The sequence below is a fragment of the Pectinophora gossypiella genome, chromosome 11 (genome assembly GCF_024362695.1).
Source record: "Pectinophora gossypiella chromosome 11, ilPecGoss1.1, whole genome shotgun sequence".
Lineage (NCBI taxonomy): Eukaryota > Metazoa > Arthropoda > Insecta > Lepidoptera > Gelechiidae > Pectinophora > Pectinophora gossypiella.
Genome location: NC_065414.1, coordinates 65,131 through 85,991, shown reverse-complemented (window position 1 = coordinate 85,991; position 20,861 = coordinate 65,131). Strand labels below are relative to the sequence as shown.

The window sequence follows — 20,861 nt, the reverse complement described above, 5'->3', positions numbered from 1 at the left end:
CATCTTGAGGTCTGGATACAGTAGAGCAATGCACCATATCCTTCTGAACGAGTAAATGAAAGAAAGCCTGTGTCCAGGACAGGAATAAGTTAGTAATAGGAAGTAATTTAATTTTACATAAATGACTTACACAAACCTTGCCTTTTCAGATAGTCTGTGGAGACTTACTGCACATATCACAGCCTACCGCCTCAAATATTATTACGAAGGTTTCAAAGTTGCTAGCTCAATTGCATACACACTACATAAAGTTTCCCCGAGGAGCAGAGGCTAACAGAAACAGAGAATTGTTTAAAGAGATGGGTAGACATGGACAGTGGCCTGGACTTCCCGGGATCGATGGAGCTATTGACTGTACCCATGTTACAATTGTATCAACACCAGGGTGCCAGCACCATGAAGTCTTTAGAAATAGGAAATCAGATTTTTCTATTAATGTCCAGGTTGTTGCAGGGCCCCGCAGGGAAATATTAGACATAGTAGCCAGATGGGCAGGCAGCATGCACGATTCTAGGATATTTCAAATGTCATCAGTTTACATAAAATACACGCAGGGTATTTTAAATGGAAGACTTGTCGGAGACAATGGGTATCCTACACTACCTTTTGTTCTCACACCTATAAGACCTGCCCCCGAAGATGCTCCCTCAGTACAGTACAATAGAGCTCAAATAAAAACCAGAAATGTTGTGGAAAGAACATTCGGCATTTGGAAGCGGAGGTTTCCCTGTTTATCTAGAGGCCTAGGTAACAAACTGTCAACTGTTTCTCATATAATTGTATCATGTGCGGTATTACACAACTTGTCATTAATTTTAAATGATGTCATGGTTTTTGATGAGAATCAGAATGATGAACAAGAAGAAACAGATAGTTTAATACCAAGCACTAGCACTGGATTTTTAATTAGAAATTCAATTGTTGAAAATTATTACCAATAATCTTTATGAGCAGTGCTTTGTGATTGAATAGTATTTGAAATTATTTAATAAAACATATTTTATATATTGACTTATATGCTTTTATTTAATAAATTAACAATATTCCATTTATTATATTATGCCACATCCCCTCTTCAGGCATCAGTTGCAGTATCTGAAACAAATTAGATGAAAAGTGTTATTAATTATCCCAGGACTTAACAAAGCTATACTAGTTTTTAAAATAGTATGATGAGCAAGTAGATAATACTGATGTACCTGACGAACACTGCTGCTGCAGTTGAAGTTCTGCGAGGTCTGCTCTCGCCTTTGCTTCTCTTATTCTTTCTCTTAACAATAAAACCTCCAACTCATGAATCTCATTAGCCCGTCTCTGTCTGTCTTTATATTCCTTATCCAGAATAGAACTTTTATGCCTTTGAAAAGTTTGGGTAGCTGTATTTGATGGGTTAATAAGAGGTGGAGTAGGAAAACGTGGAGGTGGGGTAGGAAGACGTGGTGGTGGAGTGGATGTAGGAAGAGGTGGTGGTGGAGTGGAAGCAGTAAGAGGTGGTGGTGGTGGAGTGGATGTAGGGAGAGGTGGTGGTGGAGTGGTTGTAGGGAGAGCTGGTGGTGGAGTGGTTGCAGTGAGAGACAGTAGTGGACCTACTCCAGGTGGAGGTGGTGTCAATGTTGTCCGGGTTGGGGCAAGGGCAAGTGGTGCTTGTGTAACAACAGCGCATGGGAATGGTGATGAAGAAAATGCACTGGTGGATGGTATTTGGGAAGAAGTTGAGGGAAGACAAGAGACGGGCTGCAAGTCCATATTTACTTCTTGGACGGCAAGGTCAGCAGTTACTGGAACAAAGTAATTTAAACAGAGAAATATAAAAAAGATCTAATTTACATATTTAAAAATGATAGAATTGATGATAGCTGTTTTTGGAGAATGTGTGGCTTACAACATACTGCCAGGTTTGAATCCCAGCTCTGGCTCTAGACCATTGGCCATAGGCTCACCCCTCAGACTTAAACATAGCTGGCAAGTAGTGATTTTGTATTTACTATATACTTCTGCCTACCCCTTCGGCGATATAGGCGTGATGCTATATTAGAAGAAAATTACTTACCTGGAATTGTATCAGAGTCAACAGCATCATCGATACCAACTATTAGAGCAGGGGCCACCTCAGACACATCTGGGTCTACAACTGCATCACTGGTTGCAGGCCCTCCTCCAGTAGCTAGCCGATGTTGACGTTCTTTTGTCAGTGCTTCCCTTTGCCGCTGCTTGAGGTTCATCCACAATCTCCTAAGTTGTTTATTTGTAACCTAAAATCAAGGATGCAATTATAAAAAACTAGCAAAAAGCTAGAGGAAATCGCGCACCAAAGGTTAAATAACTTTGTTTACCTGATTGGTAGCATGAGGGCTTGCGTTGTATTCTCTGGTTACAATATCCCAAGCTTCATTTTTTGCGCGTAATGAAGCGCCATCGGTATCCTTATTCTCTATCACCGAGGAGTATCTTTTCAATATATCCAAAAAAGTTTTCTTCTCGAGGGGAGTAAAAATATGCTTCTTAATTGTTGACATCGTTATGGACAGTAATTACTTTACGTTTATTATTGATAACTAAAGTCTAAACTATACAAAAACAAAACAAGTGGTTGCGAAGGACGCGTCTTTTTTTTTGAGAATGATGTTTGTTGCGTTTTGTTTTCACTACGCATTGCGTTTTGAAATCATAACAAATTATTTTTAAAACGTTAAATGACCGTTTTTATAATTAATTTAAATAACCTACGTTTGAATTATAATAATTTTAACATTTTAGTAAAGAATTGAACAATTTTTAATATGTTTGAAGCCCTAAACCGAAATATTTTTTTAAAGCAGGAACGAAACGTTGATTCGTTCGGTCTATAGTTCACTCAATTAGGACGTTTACTTGAGATCCTGAACTTGAGATCGATATCATGTGATACGCGCTCAATATTCGTCTATTAATTAACGTCGCACTTAAGACGCTGTTTACATCTTGAGAGTGACTCAGTTGATATCGCTCTTGAGAGCGGTATTGAGATCGGTTTATAAATACGGGCCTTAGTGCACCTCTACGGTATCTAAGGTACCTGCATACCAAATTTCAAACGTCTAACTTGAGTGGTTTAGATTTTTCATACAAAAGGATTTTCCCGCTAATTCCCGTTCCCGTGGGAATTTCGGGAATTCCTTTCTTAGTGCACCTCTACGATATCTAACGTACCTGCGAGCCAAATTTCAAACGTCTAACTTGAGTGGTTTAGATTTTTCATACAAAAGGATTTTCCCGCTAATTCCCGTTCCCGTGAGAATTTTGGGAATTCCTTTCTTAGTGCACCTCTACGGTACCTATGGTACCTGCATGCCAAATTTCAAACGTCTAACTTGAGTGGTTTAGATTTTTCATACAAAAGGATTTTCCCGCTAATTCCCGTTCCCGTGGGAATTTCGGAAATTCCTTTCTTAGTACACCTCTACGGTATTTAAGGTACCTGCATGACAAATTTCAAACATCTACCTTGAATGGTTTAGATTTTTCATACAAAAGGATTTTCCCGCTAATTCCCGTTTCCGTGGGAATTTTGCAATATCCTGTTGCAACTAAGCTTTAAGTTTACTAAAGTACCTGCATGCCAAATTTCAAACGTCTAACTTGAGTGGTTTAGATTTTTCATACAAAAGGATTTTCCCGCTAATTCCCGTTCCCGTGGGAATTTCGGGAATTCCTTTCTTAGTGCACCTCTACGGTATCTAAGGTACCTGCATACCAAATTTCAAACGTCTAACTTGAGTGGTTTAGATTTTTCATACAAAAGGATTTTCCCGCTAATTCCCGTTCCCGTGGGAATTTCGGGAATTCCTTTCTTAGTGCACCTCTACGATATCTAACGTACTTGCGAGCCAAATTTCAAACGTCTAACCTGAGTGGTTTAGATTTTTCATACAAAAGGATTTTCCCGCTAATTCCCGTTCCCGTGAGAATTTTGGGAATTCCTTTCTTAGTGCACCTCTACGGTACCTATGGTACCTGCATGCCAAATTTCAAACGTCTAACTTGAGTGGTTTAGATTTTTCATACAAAAGGATTTTCCCGCTAATTCCCGTTCCCGTGGGAATTTCGGAAATTCCTTTCTTAGTACACCTCTACGGTATTTAAGGTACCTGCATGACAAATTTCAAACATCTACCTTGAATGGTTTAGATTTTTCATACAAAAGGATTTTCCCGCTAATTCCTGTTCTCGTGGGAATTTCGGGAATTCCTTTCTTAATGCACCTCTACGGTACCTAAGATACCTGAATGACAAATTTCAAACGTCTAACTTGAGTAGTTTAGATTTTTCATACAAATGATTTTTCCGGTAATTCCCGTTCCCGTGAGAATTTTGGGAATTCCTTTCTTAGTGCACCTCTATGGTACCTAAGGTATCTGCATGCCAAATTTCAAACGTCTAACTTGAGTGGTTTAGATTTTTCATACAAAAGGATTTTCCCGCTAATTCCCGTTCCCGTGGGAATTTCGGGAATTCCTTTCTTAGTGTACCTCTATGGTATCTAAGGTACCTGCATGCCAAATTTCAAACGTATAACTTGAGTGGTTTAGATTTTTCATACAAAAGGATTTTCGCGCTAATTCCGTTCCCGTGGGAATTTCGGGAATTCCTTTCTTAGTGCACCTCTACGGTATCTAAGGTACCTGCGAGCCAAATTTCAAACATCTAACTTGAATGGTTTAGATTTTTCATACAAAAGGATTTTCCCGTTAATTCCTGTTCTCGTGGGAATTTCGGGAATTCCTTTCTTAATGCACCTCTACGGTACCTAAGATACCTGAATGACAAATTTCAAACGTCTAACTTGAGTGGTTTAGATTTTTCATACAAAATGATTTTCCCGCTAATTCCCGTTCCCGTGGGAATTTTGGGAATTCCTTTCTTAGTGCACCTCTACGGTACCTAAGGTATCTGCATGCCAAATTTCAAACGTCTAACTTGAGTGGTTTAGATTTTTCATACAAAAGGATTTTCCCGCTAATTCCCGTTCCCGTAGGAATTTCGGGAATTCCTTTCTTAGTGTACCTCTACGGTATCTAAGGTACCTGCATGCCAAATTTCAAACGTCTAACTTGAGTGGTTTAGATTTTTCATACAAAAGGATTTTCCCGCTAATTCCCGTTCCCGTAGGAATTTCGGGAATTCCTTTCTTAGTGCACCTCTACGGTATCTAAGGTACCTGCATGCCAAATTTCAAACGTCTAACTTGAGTGGTTTAGATTTTTCATACAAAAGGATTTCCCTTCACTACTCTGCTCCTATTGATTGTAGCGTGATGAAAAGTATACTATAACCTGTCCAGGAGTGTGAAGAATAATTGTACCAAGTTTCATTAAAATCCGTCCAGTAGTTTTTGTTTCTATAAGGAACATACATACAGACAGACAGACAGACAGACAGACAGACAGACAGACAGACAGACAGACAGACAAAAATTTTACTGATTGCATTTTTGGCATCAGTATCGACCACTTATCAAAAAAAATATTTAATGTACAGAATTGACCTCTCTACAGATTTATTATAAGTATAGATTTTTTAGAATTAACTTTCTTTTATAATAATTTAATAGTTTCTAGGTTCCTCCGATGTTGGCTTCCACAATCATATTTTTATCCTCTTGACAACATATTTTATTGGAAAACAGCAAATTGAATATTTTATATCAATTTCAAGTTATCGCTCTCGTATTCTGGTCCCACCCGGCAACACAGGTACTACAGGTACATGTTTGTTCATAATTGTGTAGTAACAGCATCGAGTGGGTGGCTAAAGGAGTACAATGCGAGTGGAGACCTTTAGACGTACTTATACGTGATGATAAGATTTCACAACAATCTCAGAACGTTAATTGTTATGCTTTGACACGTTTTAGTCATCGACCTCGCCGCTCACACACGACTATAGAAGAATAACACATATTATTTATTCCAAATAGTTTCACGTGACGATACGGGGCCGACGCGGACGCCTAACAAATGTCAACTCACAGTATTTTTGCGCGCCTAAACATATCAAGATTACAAAGTTACTGTATGTGTACACGAGAACGATGCGTACCTGGAAACGGAATAAACTCTTGCGTCTTCTCATTTAAACTACATGTATTATATTTTGTACTTAAAATATGTCAGCTAAGAAATATTAAACATACGAATCTGAATCTGTTTTTTAAATACTTCTATATATAAACAGCGAAAGATAGACAGTGTAAAATAATTATATAGAGAGAGAAGTAACAATATCATCAATCTATATACATTGTAGACGCATAGAAAAATCACCTACAAATGTATCTATAGTATACGACCAGAGACTCGATTACACTTACGAGGATTGTACAGGCTCAGTCCAATATCGGGCACCACAAGGAAGGTCCCTTTTGAAATTTAACCTTCGTCTTAAGTTGAACACAAAGCCAATGTGTACATTGGCGGGGAGAGGTGTGAGCCTCGGGGGAGGGTGATAAATCAGGGGGGAGGCATCGACACTAGTCGCGCGGAAACCAATCCCATTCGATTACTGCCGACGACAGGCACACACCTGGCTGCTGTCATGTCGCGCGCCGGCCGCTTGATGCTGGCTCGCACCGCCGTTTTTCATGAAGTCATCGGAATGGATATATTATGTTTCATTATCAACATGCGTCTATCTTATAATGAATAAATAAACAAGATGTAAAGTAATAACTTTATATATTACCCGAAAGATACGTAAATCAACACAGCAAGGAATTTTCGCTGCACGTTTGTGAAGCGGATGTGTATTTAAAAATATAAAATAATAAAGATTTAAAAACTATTCAATTTCCCCGTGTCTCACAGAAACCACTACTTTGGAGGCTGTCGTGACGAAGGCTGGTTGACGCCGTCACGATGTCCCTCAAATTCTTCGTTCGTCGGGAGTGTCGTGACGATGAGTCACGATTCTAAATATGGAATGTCACAAGTAGCAACACCGAAACGGAAGCCCGCTAATTTTTCTATCAGTAAGTGAATCTTGTCTATGTCTTAAATCTTGTCTTGACAAGCTAGTTTTCTAAGAAAGTAGTTAAAGTGAGTTTAACTTTTATATGAGTGAAAAAGTGCAGAAAGTCCCGCTGATGCTGTTACCAAAGCTACGTAGTGGTGATATAACTCCCTTTTATTATTCTGACTATAATTTTACTAACGATGATGCCAAATTCTGTTTGATAACTTGTGTTTAAAATGGCCGGCCGGCAATGCGACTTTTGAAGATAGATGAGTACACTTTAGGGGCATCAATAAGTTAATGCCCACAATTAGAGACGTTGTCTGTATGCATAGCTTGCAATTGTAGAAGCCTTCCTTGGCTACCGTTGTCCAAATGAGTAGCCCGCAATCGAAGAAGTATTTCTTGGCCAGGTTGCATCTAAGAGTATGGTGCACCAATGTAGAGGCCTTCTTGGCCACGTAAGTGCTGGCGTGCACAATGTTATGAGAGGCTTTCTTGGCCACGTAAGTGCTGGCGTGCACACTGTTATGAGAGGCTTTCTTGGCCATGTAAGTGCTGGCGTGCACACTGTTATGAGAGGCTTTCTTGGCCATGTAAGTGCTGGCGTGCACAATGTTATGAGAGGCTTTCTTGGCCACGTAAGTGCTGGCGTGCACAATGTTATGAGAGGCTTTCTTGGCCACGTAAGTGCTGGCGTGCACAACGTTGAAGAGGTCTTCCTTGACCACCTAAGTGCTGGCGGGCACACCGTTGAATAGGTCTTCCTTGACCACCTAAGTGCTGGCGGGCACACCGTTGAATAGGTCTTCCTTGACCACCTAAGTGCTGGCGTGCACACTGTTGTAGAGGCTTTATTGGCCACGTAAGTGCTGGCGTGCACACCGTTGAAGAGGTCTTCCTTGACCACCTAAGTGCTGGCGTGCACACTGTTGAAGAGATCTTCCTTGATCACCTAAGTGCTGGCGGGCACACTGATGAATAGGGCCTTTCTTGGCCACCCAAGTGCTGGCATGCACACTAATGAATAAGTCTTACTTAGTTACCTAAGTGCTGATAAGCACACCAATGAAAGGGTCATGTATAAAAGGCCAATTAACTGTCATAAAGTAAAACCTGAGAGTAATGAATAAGATCACATACGCTGGTGTTCAGCCAGTGTTATTAAGAGAGATAAGCTTACATTCTGCAGGGTGATGTGTCACCAAGTAGGTGGTAGTTGTATCACCAATCAGTAGTTCATTTATGTTTCTTAAACTTACAGATGGAGAAGTAATCCGTATCCATGAGGTGAAAGGAAAGGTGTAAGGAAAGCCATATTGAGGATCTGATCACTGACATAGGAACCTATGAGTGAGTAAGAGTTACATCCTATCTACACATACTGACTGGTATTCGCGACGTCAGTCTAGTATGTGTGCATTCACATCCCTACAATAGATTCATAATTCTTTGATTATATACATAATTATAGATAGATATACACAAGTGTAAAAGAGTCGTCGCGACATGGAGATGCTGGGATATTAATGTCAGTCAGATCTAAGAGTGGTAAATGTGGCTTTCCTTCTCCTTTATTTATTCTGTTATGATGATGTTTACAATTCATATGTGATAGCATTATAATTGGCATTTGCTTGGTTATAAATAAGAATATCCATGTGTAAATGAGGCTGTAAGCTACCTAAATAAAATGAGTAGAAAATAATATACATGACAAGAGTTGTAAAGGCATATAAGACAAGTTTTATGATGAAAATGAATAAATGTTCAAAATTGGTCATCTGACAGTAATACTGTAAAAGGGCACTAGATGGCGGCACTGGTCTATATTCGTGGTTATTACGAACGAAAATAAAAAGAAATCTGAGGTGAAACCATAATTCTAGACACGATGACATTCTAGAATGATTACGAAGATTCATATTTTGGTTAAATATGTGCTGTCTGACAGAAAAGGTACGTAAAAGAGTTCTGTTGTAGAAAAATTATACGAAAATTTGATGAATGAAACGACGCCATTGTGGTAGAAAGCGGCGAAACAAGTTATGATCAAATGATGTTTTATTTACGAGATATTGTGTTTGTTTGTGTTGAAATTCATTATAGAAAATGATTTTATGATTTATAATGTTGTTTACATTTATTTGTGTTCCCAAATGACGTGAATTTATGATTATTGGTGTGTAAACAAACTACACCGGAAATACTATTTCTGTTTCGCGAGAACGAGAGAGAAAGAACCTCAGTGTTGCTGTTTAATAAAATGATCCCGATTGTGGGTAAAATATTTACGAGTGGGTAAATAATATTAAGTTGAAGTTCATAATTTTGTATGAAATTCTTGGTTGTTGTAAATTGAATTACGTATAAATAAGAAGAAAAAATTGTGTGTATTATTTAATGGTATACGCTATTAATGGAGAGTTAAGAAATCAACATAATATTTTTTAAGGTATATTCACGAGAGAGGAATATTTCAACGTGATGTTGGCAACATTACTTTGCTCGTTTTCTTCAGAAAAGTTTGACATAGAGAGATTGAAAAGTTCTTATTTTAAATAAAATACCTTGTGATAAGAGTTAAATAGTGAATAGTTTCATAGTTTGTGATTGGATTTACTTGGTGAGTAAAAGAATTTGTTGAGATATCGTTATATTTCGAGATTTTCGTAAGATAAACTGTGAGATTGTAATCATGGCTGATGCAGTAAGTTTGTGTATCTAAATATCGTATAACCAGTTTTCATGAGTGATATTGAAGTTGTTTTACATTGTAAACGCAAGTAATGAGCTTGTTTTATGATGGAATATGGTCGGTACATACATACGTACTTACGATAATTATTTTTGTCGAGTTTTCTCTGTTATGGACCGACGCCATTATATTTTGAATTTTCTAGCTAAAAAGAATAATAAGTTTATGAATGTACGTGTCGTAAAGAGCAATAATAGAATACTTACCTGATTACGATTAGAGAAGATCTAAATGTTTGACGTTTGAATACTTACTGTGCGTAAATATTTTCAGCTAAGAATCTTGTTGGCATATACCGGTCTACTTACGAATGATGGAGTCATTGCTAATTTCTAGACTCCAAGATATAATAAATCATATCGAGATTGTGACGAAACAGTGCGAAACATTCTTACAAAAGGAAATAAGTGATATTGACAAACAGCAAGCAGAAATTGCTACCAAGAAATTGGAAAATCTTCATTCTCGTTTTTCAACTGAATTAAACAATTATTTTCGGTTGAGTATCGAACCATCTGCTGATGACATCTCAATGTTTAGTGCTATTCAATTAAATTCCGAGGAAATTCTCATAGAGTTGACCATAAAGTTAAAAGATTTGCGTGTAGACCGAAGTGAACGGTCAAATAAAGCTACTTATAGTGAATTACCAAAATTGAACTTACCTGAGTTTAGTGGTGATGTGTTGCAATGGCAACAGTTCTGGGACCATTTCACATCAAATATTGATAGTAGACACTTACCAGACGTGGACAAATTATTGTACTTGAAGGCTTCATTATCTGGAGATGCAAAGAGAGCTGTTGAAGGATTGCTACTGAATTGAATTTAGCTGTAATAGAAGAACATCTTTCCGTCTTCACCTTCGGAACTGATCAACCATTGGAATATGATAGTCCATTAGTGAAATTAAATATACTTACCAGAACTAAAGAAGAAGTCGTACTGTACGCCAATGTTGTACCAACCATTGCACAGCATGTTAGTTATCCCGAAGAAGAACTTTATCATTGGAAGAATGAATGCATCTTGGCAGACGATGGTTCACTTGGTGACCAAGTGGACATCCTCATCGGCAATGACTATTATTTCACGGTTATAGACACAACAAAGAAACGGATAAGTAAGAACTTATTTTTAGTGGATTCTAAATTTGGATGGGTGTTGACAGGGAAAACAGAAAAGAAAACTATAGATAATTTATCAGTTATTACTTACTTTCAGTCGAACAAAGAAACAAAATTGAATAAACCGGACTTACCTTTAGACAACATGCACCTGAAGAACTTATGGGACCTTGAATGTATTGGAATTACTGACTGTCCCAACACTACTAAAGAGGAAGAAGCTATGAAGAACTTTAATGATAACACAAAATACAAGGACAAGAGATATTTTGTATGCTGGCCATGGAATAATAATGTTTCTACTCTACCTACTAATCTTGGACTAGTGACAGGAAGATTAATCAATTTATTAAGACGAATGGATAAAGACACATTGAAGTTATATGATGAGACAATTAGAAACCAACTTAAAGATGGAATCATTGAAGCTGTTCCCTCTGATGAAATAGATCACAGTATACATACCATATCCTGCCACATCATGGAGTAAAGACACCTGGAAAAGCTGTTCGTATTGTATATGATGCGTCAGCAAAACTGAAACAAGGAGTTAGTCTCAATGAATGTCTTCGAGCTGGACCAGTATTACTAGAAGATTTAACAGGATTATTGATAAGATTCAGATCTCATAAAACAGCGATAACAGCAGACGTTGAAAAGGCATTTTTACAAATTGGACTTCAAGATGACAGTAAAGATGTTACTAGATTTCTATGGCTCAAAGATATAACGAAAGCAGCTACTGATGACAATATTATACACCTTCGCTTTTGTCGAGTACCGTTTGGGGTCATATCTAGTCCATTCTTGTTAAACGCTACTATCAAATACCATTTAATGCAGTCGGCTAATAAGGCTGTACAGCAAGTTTCTGGCGACATATATGTAGACAATTTGGTTACTGGGACGAAGACGACATTACAAGCGATTACATTATACAACAATTTAAAAAGGGAATTTGAGAAGATATCTATGAATCTAAGAGAGTGGAGTTCCAACTCGAAAGAATTTAAAGAGAAGACACCAGATGTACTTGGCAAAGAAGTTGTCAAGGTTCTCGGCTTAGACTGGAATACAAACAAAGATACAATCCAATTGAGACCAAACAATATTGACTTACAAACTACTAAACGAGGAGTCTTAAGGACAATTGCTTCTACTTACGATCCATGTGGATTTGTTGCACCATCATTGTTGTCACCAAAATTGTTCATGCAAGATCTATGGAAAAGCAAAATTAAATGGGATTCAAAGTTACCAAAAGAATTATTTGAAGAGTGGAGAAACATATATAATAATTTAGAAACTGAACAGGAAGAAATACCAAGATATTATACAAAGGACTTTGAAAGTAAAGAAAATCAGTTACATTGTTTCACAGATGCATCAACGAAGGCTTATGCAGCTGTAGTATATATAGTAAATGAAAATGGCAAAGGATTTGTAATAGGTAAATCACGGTTAACACCTATCAAGGACCAAGATAATTTGAAAATACCTCGTCTAGAATTATTAGGCGTGCTGATTGGCAGTAGACTATTGAAGTATGTTGAAAAATCTTTGCAAATTAAAATAAGAAAACAATTCTTATGGACAGACAGTCAGATTGTCATCGATTGGTATAATTCAAACAAGTTGTTAACACCTTTTGTCTCTAGAAGAATTGGAGAGATAAAACAAAACAAGAATCTTACTGTACGATATGTTCCAACAGAGTTGAATCCTGCAGATGTTGCAACACGCCCTAATAAAACTAAACAAGAGAAGACATACTGGCTTAAGGGTCCAGATTTCCTTCTACAGAATGCAAATACATGGCCTACAAACTTATTAAAAGAAGTTTCACTTCTGACATCAGAAGAGCCTTTGAAGATGGGTGAACATTTGGAGAATGTTCATGAAGCTACAAAGTCATCAATTAATAATAAAGAAGAAAGTAAAACTAGTAAACACGATAGTAAGTCAAAAGAAATAGAAGAAATGAAAAGAATACAAGAAACTTATTTTCCTGATGAGGTTAATATGAAAGAAACTGCTTTAAGTCGAAATCTACGATTATTTAAAGATGATGATGGTTTGTTAAGAAGCAAAGGAAGATTTGAAAATACGGAATGGTCGTTTGACATGAAATACCCAATTTTATTGCCCAAGAACTGTGACTTCACAAATAGTTTAATAAAGAGAATACATGAAGACAACTACCATGTTGGAGCCAATCATACATTGAGTTTAATTCGGAAGTTGTACTGGATACCACAGGGTAAAGCCCAAGTGCAAAAGATTATAAGACAGTGTTCGAGCTGTATCAAGCATAGAGGCGGTCCATTCAAACTTCCGCCTACTCCTGCACTTCCTGCTGAAAGAGTGAACTATAGTTCACCTTTTACATTTACTGGACTTGATTATTTAGGACCAATATTAGTAATGACTGAAAATGGAGTTTCCAAGAGGTGGATTTGTTTATTCACTTGTTTAGCTGTAAGAGCTATACATCTAGAAATGGTACAAGATTTATCTGCTAAAGAAGGGCTACTTGCTCTAAGACGAATGATTTCTACAAGAGGGACTCCTGGTTTAATAATTTCAGACAATGCTTCACAATTCAAACTTATATCAGAGCTTCTAACCAATCCATACTGTAAAGAGAATAAAATTACATGGAAATTTATACCACAGTTATCACCATGGTTTGGTGGTTTTTATGAGAGACTAGTGAGTCTAGTAAAGCATTGTATGAAGAGAACATTGCATAAACATTTGTTAAATGACAGTGAAATCAATACAGTTATTAAAGAAATTGAAGCTATTTTAAATACAAGACCACTTACCTGTGTCGATTCGGAAATGGTGCATACACTGAAACCAGCTGATTTTTTGATGATGGGTAAATGTATCGGGACAGAGATAACAAATAATAAAGACATTCTTATTGAAGGTACAACAACGAAACAAGATTTGATTCAAGGCTGGAAAAGAGCTTTAGTAATTCTAGATGAGTTTAAAGACATGTTTATGAACCGATATCTTTCTAGTCTTCGGGAAAGATTTCAAAATTCATTAAAAGAGCCAAGAATTAAGTCTCAGTTAATACCTAAAGAAGGACAGGTAGTACAGATAAAAGGAGATACAAAAAATAGAGAAGATTGGAAAGTGGGTAGAGTAGTCTCACTTACTACAAGCAAAGATGGATTTTGTAGAGTAGCTAATGTTAAAGTTGGAAACAAGATATATACGAGATCAATCACTCAGTTGTATCCGCTTGAAGTTGAGGATTTTGATAATGAGAATATTGAGAATAGTTCTGAAAATATTGGTCAAACTCTAAAGAGAACAAGAATAGTTGGTTCTGTGAATGATGCAAGGCCTATAGACATTCCTGAAGAGGTAATTACTAATATATAAAATAAAGATAATAATATAGAAATGGAAACTGTAAGAGACAGCACTAAACGAATAATTGATGGGGTTACTGAAGTTGTCAGTGAACCAGAAAATGATATTACTGAAGTTGTTAATGAATCAGAAAATGATGTTAATGAACAAGAGAATGATAATGAGTCTAGACCGGTGCGTGCCGCTGCCACGAGAGCCCTGGAAAAGATAAGGGAATGGACGGCCAACTTGGTCGCCCTACTATGACAAGTTCTTCGTTCGTCGGGAGTGTCGTGACGAAGGCTGGTTGACGCCGTCACGATGTCCCTCAAATTCTTCGTTCGTCGGGAGTGTCGTGACGAAGGCTGGTTGACGCCGTCACGATGTCCCTCAAATTCTTCGTTCGTCGGGAGTGTCGTGACGATGAGTCACGATTCTAAATATGGAATGTCACAAGTAGCAACACCGAAACGGAAGCCCGCTAATTTTTCTATCAGTAAGTGAATCTTGTCTATGTCTTAAATCTTGTCTTGACAAGCTAGTTTTCTAAGAAAGTAGTTAAAGTGAGTTTAACTTTTATATGAGTGAAAAAGTGCAGAAAGTCCCGCTGATGCTGTTACCAAAGCTACGTAGTGGTGATATAACTCCCTTTTATTATTCTGACTATAATTTTACTAACGATGATGCCAAATTCTGTTTGATAACTTGTGTTTAAAATGCCCGGCCGGCAATGCGACTTTTGAAGATAGATGAGTACACTTTAGGGGCATCAATAAGTTAATGCCCACAATTAGAGACGTTGTCTGTATGCATAGCTTGCAATTGTAGAAGCCTTCCTTGGCTACCGTTGTCCAAATGAGTAGCCCGCAATCGAAGAAGTATTTCTTGGCCAGGTTGCATCTAAGAGTATGGTGCACCAATGTAGAGGCCTTCTTGGCCACGTAAGTGCTGGCGTGCACAATGTTATGAGAGGCTTTCTTGGCCACGTAAGTGCTGGCGTGCACACTGTTATGAGAGGCTTTCTTGGCCATGTAAGTGCTGGCGTGCACACTGTTATGAGAGGCTTTCTTGGCCATGTAAGTGCTGGCGTGCACACTGTTATGAGAGGCTTTCTTGGCCATGTAAGTGCTGGCGTGCACACTGTTATGAGAGGCTTTCTTGGCCATGTAAGTGCTGGCGTGCACACTGTTATGAGAGGCTTTCTTGGCCATGTAAGTGCTGGCGTGCACAATGTTATGAGAGGCTTTCTTGGCCACGTAAGTGCTGGCGTGCACAATGTTATGAGAGGCTTTCTTGGCCACGTAAGTGCTGGCGTGCACAACGTTGAAGAGGTCTTCCTTGACCACCTAAGTGCTGGCGGGCACACCGTTGAATAGGTCTTCCTTGACCACCTAAGTGCTGGCGGGCACACCGTTGAATAGGTCTTCCTTGACCACCTAAGTGCTGGCGTGCACACTGTTGTAGAGGCTTTATTGGCCACGTAAGTGCTGGCGTGCACACCGTTGAAGAGGTCTTCCTTGACCACCTAAGTGCTGGCGTGCACACTGTTGAAGAGATCTTCCTTGATCACCTAAGTGCTGGCGGGCACACTGATGAATAGGGCCTTTCTTGGCCACCCAAGTGCTGGCATGCACACTAATGAATAAGTCTTACTTAGTTACCTAAGTGCTGATAAGCACACCAATGAAAGGGTCATGTATAAAAGGCCAATTAACTGTCATAAAGTAAAACCTGAGAGTAATGAATAAGATCACATACGCTGGTGTTCAGCCAGTGTTATTAAGAGAGATAAGCTTACATTCTGCAGGGTGATGTGTCACCAAGTAGGTGGTAGTTGTATCACCAATCAGTAGTTCATTTATGTTTCTTAAACTTACAGATGGAGAAGTAATCCGTATCCATGAGGTGAAAGGAAAGGTGTAAGGAAAGCCATATTGAGGATCTGATCACTGACATAGGAACCTATGAGTGAGTAAGAGTTACATCCTATCTACACATACTGACTGGTATTCGCGACGTCAGTCTAGTATGTGTGCATTCACATCCCTACAATAGATTCATAATTCTTTGATTATATACATAATTATAGATAGATATACACAAGTGTAAAAGAGTCGTCGCGACAGAGGCTGAATTCGTTTACTGATCTGAATACTGCCATTTACACATTCAATGAATAAGGCGTACTTATTATCAGTCAATCTATTTTTTTCTCAATTAGTAGAGTAGCCGGTGCCGTCTTTAGGTTAAAATAATAATCATTAGCAATCACGATACGCCAAGTGTATTGTAGAATCGCATATTTAAACTTGTTTAATCGACTGTTATTCTTGATTATCTTGGAGTAGGCAGAATGTCACGTGTTATTACAAGACAAACATTCAATTTGTGACCAAAGCTAGCGCATCCAGATCACCCAACTAAGCCACGGCCACGTGGTTCCAGGATACTGAACACTGAAAAGGAAGAAGGAAGGCATTGATGTTGCTAATCTGTGACAACTGATCTGCGAGCGGATGCGGCTTCGGAAGGAAGCGGGAAATGGCTTCAGTAAATGTGTATATCAAAGAGTAGAGAGTAGAAAGTGTCCTACGCTACAATTGTAACATAATTGTGAGGTAGATGAGAAAACCACACGATCAGATTTATGTCCACTTATATCCCTACATAAGCATGCTCGTATCGTCGCGGCATGGTGTGTGTCGCGGTGGCACCTCATCGCATAGTCGCGACACGTGCTTCTTTTGTTTTTATGGCGCCAATAAACGATCGCCCCGCTCTAAATAAACCGTTTACTTTAACCTGTAAGTGTGACCCGTCACCCCGCCGCCCCCGCCAACCCCCACGGGACCACGGGGGCCTGTTTGTAAAGATTTCTCTTAATCTAATGGACACCAACATTCATGCTTTAACTATTCACACTTAGTTCACACTTAGTGTCTCGATCCAGTTGGATATCTATGAAATTTATATGACTCGAGAACAGTAATATACCGGCTTGATTAACTTAACAACGGGAGAGATAAACGAGAAAATGTTTCGTTCTCTTAACTGTCTAATTAATGAAGCTAAAAACACAGTATAAATAATATTTTTTATTTTCCTCTCCAGTCGGCAAAACTGACAGGTCGATAAGACGAACAATCGTCAGGTCAGCAGTTCGAAAAATTTAGTATCGGCGCGTGTTTATAGCGGGACAAAATATCGTTTAATTGCGACGTGTATAATTCGGACGCTGACGGACAGTGCGCGCTGATGGCCTCAATGGACGTAAATTGGCGCGTAATGAGTGCACCCGCGGCGTGCGAGCTGCGACGCGCCGCCTCATTAGCGTCACATATTTTTACATCTGACACCCGCGATATCGAACCTCTCGCTTTTTCACTTAATTCGACTACCAAATGGTTACTTGTCACTTAATTTAACATATTAGTACGTACGTGTTAGTTTATTGTATGGGTAGTTTTTTTATAAGTAACTAAAGGGTTAGGGACCATTATGTGATACCTTATCAATGTTAACTACTATACATATGGTGTCCCATAGTATAATTTCGCGTTTCGAAGCACCCAATGCATAATGTCATCATGGTCCCGCGTCGCGACAAAGATTATAATATTATTAAAAATATTCTGAAATACAGGGTGTTAGTGACATCGTAACGAAAACTTTGAGGGATGATTCAGACCATGATTCTGAATCGATATCAAGTGGATTTTTCCGTCGCAAAAATCATGTATTTTTTTTAGTTTTTTTAAATTATTTTCAATTCTATACTTTTGCGATGGAAAATTCCACTTGATATTAACTCAGAATAATCATCTGAATCATCCCTCTCAGTATTCGTTACGATGTCACTTACATCCCGTACAAGTACATACGGTAGCCATACAAGTAGGTATGGGTGTTAGTGACACCGTAACGAATATTGAGGGGGATGATTCAGACCATGATTCTGAGTTGATATCAAGTGGATTTTCCTGTCAAATATTCATATTTTTTTGTGTTTTTTTTTAATTATTTTCTTATCCATACTTTTGCGACGGAAAATTCCACTTGATATCAACTCAGAATCATGGTCTGAATGATCCCTCAAAGTTTTCGTTACGATGTCACTAACACCCTGTATAAACATGACAACATTAACTAATGAATACATCTTTATGGAATTTTAATCAACAGAAAGAGTCAGAAATAATTACTCGGAGAGAAATAGCATCTCACTAAAGTAGTAGAATAATCTCGGTAATAGAAATAATTCAGGACATTAGCAGCGCGCACTTCAGACGACTGCTGGAAGTAATTCTGTAAAAAGCGGAGCGTCAAAGCCTCGCCGAGGGAAGAGTTCTCTCCTGTATAATTTATTTCTTTGTACGATATTATGAAAACAAGTCGCACGGCGTATTACCTGCCCTGCGCCCTACACTTATTATTTCAGATAAAATGCTACAACACAACATATTTTTTTACTCTGTGAAAAAAATCTTGTCAATTGTTATTATTTTCTCCCAAGAATGTGCATGAAATAAACGTCGTCATTGGTGAGTGCAGACAATAAAACTTGGAATAAATTCACTAGAACGTGGCGAAGTTGGAGGAGTGTCGCAATGCTTTGAAGAGTGCTGCTGCTGGGTGCCACTTAATATACGCGGGTATAATAAACGTCTGAGTTGCTAAGTAGCGGACTATAACTTGCCTCCGACCGACACTATGGCCCAAGTCTTGCGAACTTCTGTTATAGGCTAGAAGGGATCGGAAATTATAGGTGAAACTTATGCAATGCGGGGCTCTGCGGAGCGGCCATATCTCGGTTTACGAGGGCCGAGGGGTGGCGGGGCGGGGCGCGGGGGCGGCGCTAAGCCTCCAGTGTCACGTGACGATCAATTTGGAGTTACTGCTCCAAATCGAGAGAACTGAACCTATCTACTGCTCGTATATTTTTATAGGAACTCCGTTCCCGCCGCCGCTGAACTGTTACTTCGACATTTGACTCGAAACTGTTGGCGAGCTGAAATTTTGGGTTCGTTAAACTGCTGAATATTATCAATATACTGAACAAAACGTAACCAGAGCCTATGCCACGTTAGCATAACCTCTCCAAAGACGAATTTTTAATTACTATTTAATTAAATTTTAGGCTTACACAAACTTCTAAATCGTCCCTTAGCTTACAACACCGCTCAAGTCGGTTTTTACATTTTAATGCCATTGGATGAAGAAAATAAAGGTTAAAATAAAGTAAATCGTCAAAATAAGTAAAAATAATTATTTATTAACCGCTAACTAGAGTATGAATTAAGTAGCAATAAAAAAATCTACAGATATTTTAAATAAGACATTTTTTTTCGTCTCCTGTAAAGTTGGTAAAAATGACTTAAGCGGTGTTGTAAGCTAAGGGACGAAATGCTTCCCCAATCCCGTAGCGTACAGCTACGCATTCGTAGCAAGTGCTACGCAGCTACGATATGTTTTCAATTCCTAATAACTTACATTATTGTAGGTACTAATTGTGATTATTACTTATTATATAAGATTTCAGGTGCATTATTACTGTCATATCGGGCAGTTGTATATGGTTAAAAATAGGATTAAAGTAGAAGAAAGTAGTAGTGGAGTAGAAGTGTCCTCTGATAATCCTACATTGAAAATAATGTGTTTTTTATTTTAGTCTTTGTAATTGCCGTTGGATTGGAGCCTACTAAAATAAACCTTTTCTTCTTCTTCTAATATCCTCGGCTCGAATAACAGATTTCCACTTCTCGTGACCTATTGCAGCACATGCCGTGAATTAAAAAAAGTCCTTTAGTGTGTGCAAATAGATGTTTCTTGTCTACCGCGTACATACGTATATATTATATTTATTTATGTCCGCCAACCGTCAGCCATCCGTGTGGAGGGCATGCGCCTCCGGCGGACACCCCTTCCCTCATTCCCATGCAAATTGCTATTTTTTTTCTAAATCGCTTTATTAAATCAAAACGTGTTCTCCAATAATTGGAGAAACCGACACCGCTCCACCTGCAAAACGACGCAAATTTACTGTTTTATTACGCGACATTTAATTAATTCTGCGCACTAGAGGGGTTTTTGGAACGTTCAATACATGCTCGTACACCGTGACCGGTGCCCACGTGCTAAGCTCATTTGTGGGACTAAAATATGACGGTACCCTTTTCCAGCAGTGGATGAAGTGATAAATAATAATTGGAAATGTCTCATGAAATATAAATCAGAAATAAACGTTTTCTCAAATACCAGCAATCGTCGGAGTATAGTAAGTCGTAAGGCTTTGACCGTGTTTCCGAAATCAGAGCTCGTATTTGCATTGACCTGAACATTATTTTTCATTACGAAATGTATTGAAAGGATTGAACCAATATTTTGAAAAAATACATTAAATATCAGTAAACTGCGATCGGCCGGCTCAAACTGTTTCGCTTCACGCATGAGGCATGGCCTTTCATCGCAGGCGCGGTAAAAAGTTCACGCTGCATGTAATCTAGATTTATGTGCGAAAATGCGGGTGCAGCGCGGGTGTCGCGCGGCAGCGGCGCGGGGCGGCGAGACAAATAGTGCATTCTGTTAACGGCACGGCGCGAATCGTTCGCTGAATT

At 38.6% G+C, this 20,861-nt stretch overlaps 1 protein-coding gene and 1 long non-coding RNA gene across 3 annotated transcripts; one reads left to right on the top strand and one right to left on the bottom strand.

Annotated features, from left to right (window-relative positions):
* Positions 1-1,011: 1,011 nt before the first annotated feature.
* On the bottom strand, positions 1,012-3,027 carry LOC126370712 (mucin-2-like). Of its 2 annotated transcripts, XM_050015735.1 has the most exons (4): positions 2,334-3,027; positions 2,051-2,252; positions 1,200-1,778; positions 1,012-1,095 (listed from the first exon to the last, which is right to left on the bottom strand). In XM_050015735.1, exons 1-4 carry the CDS (start codon positions 2,514-2,516, stop codon positions 1,076-1,078), a joined length of 984 nt encoding a protein of 327 aa, XP_049871692.1. In that variant the 5' UTR covers positions 2,517-3,027; the 3' UTR covers positions 1,012-1,075. The 2 variants fall into 2 exon arrangements, with proteins under 2 accessions (XP_049871692.1, XP_049871691.1); XM_050015734.1 differs by having other exon boundaries at positions 1,068-1,778.
* A 3,835-nt stretch (positions 3,028-6,862) lies between these two features.
* Positions 6,863-10,513, top strand: LOC126370768 (uncharacterized). Its single transcript, XR_007566913.1, has 3 exons — positions 6,863-7,006; positions 8,255-9,616; positions 10,022-10,513. It is a non-coding gene; the product is annotated as an uncharacterized LOC126370768 (long non-coding RNA).
* Positions 10,514-20,861: the final 10,348 nt, after the last annotated feature.

What these genes read in the sequence shown, in the direction of transcription:
- LOC126370712 (XM_050015734.1), bottom strand. Translation starts at nt 2,516, where the DNA reads ATGTCAACAATTAAGAAGCATATTTTTACTCCCCTCGAGAAGAAAACT. An exon ending in GCCCTCATGCTACCAATCAG is followed by an intron (nt 2,253 to 2,333) that starts GTAAACAAAGTT and finishes CCTTGATTTTAG; the next exon opens with GTTACAAATAAACAACTTAG. An exon ending in TGACTCTGATACAATTCCAG is followed by an intron (nt 1,779 to 2,050) that starts GTAAGTAATTTT and finishes ACTTTGTTCCAG; the next exon opens with TAACTGCTGACCTTGCCGTC.